This window comes from Anarrhichthys ocellatus, unplaced genomic scaffold (genome assembly GCF_004355925.1).
Source record: "Anarrhichthys ocellatus isolate YVR2014 unplaced genomic scaffold, GSC_Weel_1.0 scaffold9, whole genome shotgun sequence".
NCBI classification, from domain to species: domain Eukaryota; kingdom Metazoa; phylum Chordata; class Actinopteri; order Perciformes; family Anarhichadidae; genus Anarrhichthys; species Anarrhichthys ocellatus.
Genome location: NW_022280039.1, coordinates 2,424,234 through 2,429,490, shown reverse-complemented (window position 1 = coordinate 2,429,490; position 5,257 = coordinate 2,424,234). Strand labels below are relative to the sequence as shown.

The 5,257-nt window shown below is 39.9% G+C and overlaps 1 protein-coding gene across 1 annotated transcript in view; it reads left to right on the top strand.

The window, feature by feature from the left end:
- bco2l (beta-carotene 15, 15-dioxygenase 2, like) overlaps window positions 1–4,018 on the top strand; it is a 9,368-nt gene extending 5,350 nt beyond the window's left edge. Inside the window, exons 7-12 of the mRNA XM_031849692.1 lie at window positions 437–597; window positions 1,009–1,179; window positions 1,813–1,950; window positions 2,693–2,875; window positions 3,040–3,150; window positions 3,470–4,018. Coding sequence (XP_031705552.1) covers window positions 437–597; window positions 1,009–1,179; window positions 1,813–1,950; window positions 2,693–2,875; window positions 3,040–3,150; window positions 3,470–3,586 — 881 coding nt within the window. The 3' untranslated portion in view covers window positions 3,587–4,018. The remainder of the gene's footprint in view (window positions 1–436; window positions 598–1,008; window positions 1,180–1,812; window positions 1,951–2,692; window positions 2,876–3,039; window positions 3,151–3,469) is intronic.
- The last annotated feature ends 1,239 nt before the right edge of the window (window positions 4,019–5,257 follow it).

The following is a 5,257-nucleotide window of genomic DNA, read 5'->3' as shown; positions in this document are numbered from 1 at the left end:
GGGGGGGGTTTATGTTTAGCCCCAATTTCATGTGTTTTTCTGCTTGCACAATATTTTTGTCTCAAAGGTTTGTACTGAGGCAAGACAGTTTTACCTTGCAAACTGACCGGCCAAAAGCAGAGTAGTATTGGAAACGCATTTTGAGTTTACAGACAGACATGAATGTCCTACCATTTCCCCCCAAGACACCACTGTAATCATGCTGGTCACATGGCCTTGCAATAATTAACCGTGACCCATATTATGAGTTTGTAAAAAAAATCAACGACATGTTAGTGGGGTAATGAAAAAAAGGATGAACTCTGTCATGAAACTAGTCTACAGAATCAGTATTTGACTGATAAGTTGGACATCATGATATATGATGAATAAGATGTGTCAATCACGTGTTTTTTTTATTCATGCATTTCCTCCTGTGCATGCCCTCCCTCTCCAGTCATGTCAGAGAACTACATTGTGTTCATTGAGCAGCCAATCAAGCTGAACCTGCTGAAGTTCATGCTGTACAGAATCCAGGGAAAGAGCTTTCACAAAGTCATGACCTGGGAACCTCAGTATGACACCATCTTCCACTTGGTCAACAGGCACACTGGCAAGGTGGGTTAGTTCACTGCACAGCAGCAGACACACAGAAAAGTGCCAGGTAGGAAACATAAATCCGTTTGCTGAATAGTCAGAACAAAAGAGGAAAGCTGCCAGCTAATCTCTTCACGCATTGGTGAAGCTTTTCCCCTATTTATTTTGATAAAGTCACACTCTGATAGAGCCTTTTCTCATACATTGTTACTCTCAATTTCCTCATCTCATTACACAGCATACCCCCCAGTAAGCATTCCATATCAAACTTTCATAATGTGAAGGTACACCACAATAACAGCAATGCCAGGAGGCATTGTCCTTGCATGTTAAAACCAACACAGAAGCTCTTCTTGTTTGTTCAAAAGCCGTTGTAATCCTTTATCACGGTATTAATACTTCCCCGATTGCTTGCTTTGACTGGGCCAACAGGTGAGTGAAGTGAAGTACCGTGCAGCAGCCATGTTCACGCTGCATCAGATCAATGCTTTTGAGGACAACGGGTTTTTGGTGATGGACATGTGCTGTGGGGACGACGGTGATGTCATTGGAGACTTTACACTGGAGAACCTCCGTAGAGGCTCGGGAGAGGAAATGGACAAGGTTAATTCATACAGTTTGACTCTGAATCATATTCAAACACACACGTAATTAAAAATGCCCAACAGGTTTTGTCATCGGTGAGCAGCTCAAATTGAGGTTCTGGCTTTTAATAAATGATTTCAACAGTTTTTTTATATAACATATATTTATACTATTGTTCAGCTAATATATTGGTTGTATTCTTAAAATTACAATCAAGTAATCCACCAAGTGTTTACTTACTTTAATAAAAAAGAAATCCCCCCCAAAAAATATTTAAAACATGATTCAGAAATGACTTGGAGGTTTTTCTGGTTCTTTGCGTAGGGGCCATCTTTTTTCACCTATGTGTCTCTCTGTCTCTCTGTCTCTCTCTCTCTCCTCTTATTTTTTCTTTTACTTTGTCTAGTCATTCATAGATCAAAGTTTTTGATACAATGAACTTTTAAAATCTCTGCAATTTCAAATGTAGTGAAGTTTTTTACTTGTATCAAAACCTACAATAACAAAAATAATATAGATTTCCTCCAAAGGATTTTTTGTAAGTACTTTGTATGTTTTCGGGTCGTACTGTCCCTGAGGTTACCGTTGCACCTTTCAGTCAAAGGAGCCACACTCACAGTTTTTTCATGTCTGTCTGATTTCGTTTGGCAGTTTTACAACTCGATGTGCAGAAACCTCCCAAGGAGATACGTCCTACCCCTGACTTTGGACGAACAAACTCCTTTGGATCAAAACCTCGTCACTCTGCATAACTATAAAGCCACAGCAAAGAAGACAAAACCAAGAGAGGTATACGATTAAACAGAGTGCAGTACGGTCAACAATGCAATACGTTTACCTGAGCATTACACTCAATTTGGTTTCCCTGGAATCAAGTAAAGATTTAAGTCTATAACCATGATGAATACAGCCAATTCACTCCCACAGACTGTGTAATTATTGGGCATGATGAGACACCGAAGGTACTTCCTGCAAGATAGTAATTTCATGACTTACAGCAGATAAAAGTGTTTTCAAAATGGGAATCCATCATGCAGCTGAACAATTGCCATTTAACAGCTTGTGTGTGGCCCACACACACACACACACACACACACAGTCCAATATTTTCTTATGGTAGAATAGAGCTGAAACGTTGAAAGCAAATGTGATGTTTTAGTTGTCATGGCTACCTGAGTGACACTGTCCTCTGTCCTCAGTGATGTACATGTAACAAGTTGAAAAACCGCTGTGAAAGTGCTGCTGACCACCATTTGTCATTGAAGATAAATACGGGCTTGTAATTGCAATAGGAGGTACATATGTTCCAAAGTAAAAATAAAAGAAATTGATTTATTCTCAACTCAAGTTAGAGGATCTTGTGCAGGTATCCATTTACGTGTTTTAGAGAATAATGCAGTATTGATTCCTGCTCACATCAATGTACAGTAAAGCAGATCGGTTGGTGTGCATTATGTGGGCACATTTCTTTGGCTGAAATGTCTAAGTTGCACTGAAAGTAAAATCTTCACTTTCTCCTGGGACCCTCCAGGTTTACATGACCCACGAGGAACTTCACGATGACGAGCTGCTGCAGTACGGTGGCCTTGAGTTCCCTCAGATCAACTATGACCAGTACAATGGCAGACCCTACCGCTACTTCTACTCCTGTGGCTTTGGACACGTCTTCAGTGACTCCCTGCTCAAAATGGATGTCCACACCAAGGAGCTTAAGGTCTTTATCAATCAGAGAGTACTTAGAGAGACCTCATTGTTAACTGTTATCATCAAAGTTACTTCTACTGCTGCTTCTCTATCACTGAGAGCAGGAGGTTGAGAGTAGGTTTTATAACATGAAACAGCTTAGACTGAAGGGGATGTTAATGTGATCTTCCCTAGGTGTGGCGTTATCCTGGCTTGTATCCGTCTGAGCCTGTCTTTGTTGCGTCGCCCAAAGCTACTGAGGAAGATGATGGAGTGGTTTTGTCAGTCATCATCACACCCAGAGAAGTAAGTTAAAACAAGTAATTCTTCAAAAACACCAAAAAAACCAATCTACAAGAGCAGCAGCAGGCATTGTTAACTTGAATAATTTCTCATGCTATTTGTTTGTAACAGTGCAGTTTGACACAGTACTTTAAGATGTATAAAGAAAACAGATGCATAACCACAGCTTCCAAAGTAGACTGTATACATTGTTGTGTGACCTGATCATACATGTATTCTTTACTATGCATGGAGAAGACAAACGTTCTAGTACTTTCACCATCGTTATTATGAGAAGGGTGTTTTTTTTTTACATGACCCATCTAATTTTTTCTGTTTCCAGGAGAAAAGTACTTTCCTACTTGTTCTAGATGCGAAGACCTTCACTGAGCTGGGAAGAGCAGAGGTCCCTGTCAATATCCCATACGGGACCCACGGCGTGTTTAACAAGATGGGCTAGATGTGCCACTGTTTGCAACTCTGGCAAATTCCTGAAATTTAACCAGCAACCAGCCTCTTTATCCACAGAATGTCACTCTCTCTGTTGATGTCATTGCATGTAAAATTCCTGAACTGTAAAAGAAATGAGAGCTGGGAAAAAAAACTGCAGACTCATGCTATTTGTTTGTACGTAACCATCAGAAAGATGGCAATCTTTTTGTAGACTAACAAGACAGAAAGCCCAGCATGGCTTCAGCACACTGATAAAGTTTGTCCTCTAAGTGTTCTCATGTGCTCTTGTAAGATTTTGAAACTGCCTTTAGACGATGACCAGACTCCCATGCAGACGGCCCTTACTTGGAAGAAATGATACTTTACATGGAAAACCTCAGGAAAAAACATAACATGACAGTAAATACACACATTGAAATAAAATCAGTTTAAACCCAAATTGTTTTTGCATCATCACGCCACTGGAAATGCTATACTCCCTGTGAGGACAGAACAGCACTTAGGATACATAAAAATGCATCAGAGGAAATTCAATTTCTGTCAAAGTAATGTGATAGAAATGGACAACGTCTGAAATGCCTGAAAAACAAATGGATCTAACTGGTCGATAGCCTCCAGAGAGTCTAGCAGAGGTCACATCAAAAATGTAGTGCTGTTTAAACGCTCCAAACAACCCAAAACAAAGTTGACATAAACATTGACATGTAGGACCGTGTGACCAAATGGGAGTTTGTTGTTTCTTTGTATTAAACTGCGAGTTTGAGTGAAACATGCAGACCCAACCCAGAATGTAGAGCTGCACTGGTTACTCCACCGTCTCTACAATTGACTTTGCCGATGCTTATTTCATCGGCTGTTTTCCCTCTCGCATGGATTTGAACAGAATATTTAAACTGACTTCGGGCTCTAAACATGATACAGGCACTGATGGCTGTGTGAAAGCTGAGACATTTCAAAAATATTACAACCCATATATATTCTTTGCCTTTTTTAATATTCCAGAATAAACTTTCAGTCGGCAACAATAAGTCCCAACCTTCAATAATGTATGACTGTACAGTACACAAAGGCAGAGGTTTCATCTATAGCTTCTCTTACACTTAACTGAATAAAACAAGAGGGAATAGAGCTATAGTGTACTGTTTGTTATTTGATTTAATGTAGTTAATTTAACACTGGGAATTAACACTGCTTATGTTTTGTCATGTCTCTTGCTCAACTCAGGTTGTCTCCTGATAAGCATGCTGTACAGGTCTCCCAAGATACACATTAATTAGCCCATAATTCCTAATCTAATCAGTCATGCTTAACCTCTGTGTGCTTGCGTGTGTGTGCTTGCGTGTGTGTGCTTGTGTGTGCGCATTTACTCATGTGCTCAGTTCATTATTAGTCTCTGCAACGAGAGAGATACAGCGACCTTTGCCCTCAGATAAATCTCAAGCTAAATTTTGTTTCTGCAAATCTGTGAGGCGAAGCAAACTCTTATCAATGTTGCCAAAAACCCTTTTAATTCAAAGTATTATTGCATCACGAGGGTCAATGGTGCATTACTTGTGTTCTAGAAAATCAACATTGTCATGGTTTAATGTGTGGAGTCACATGGGTTGAGTTTGAATAACAGCCAAGCACACTAACTACAGTCATTCTGAAAACACGGTCCTGAGCCATCCTGTTATCT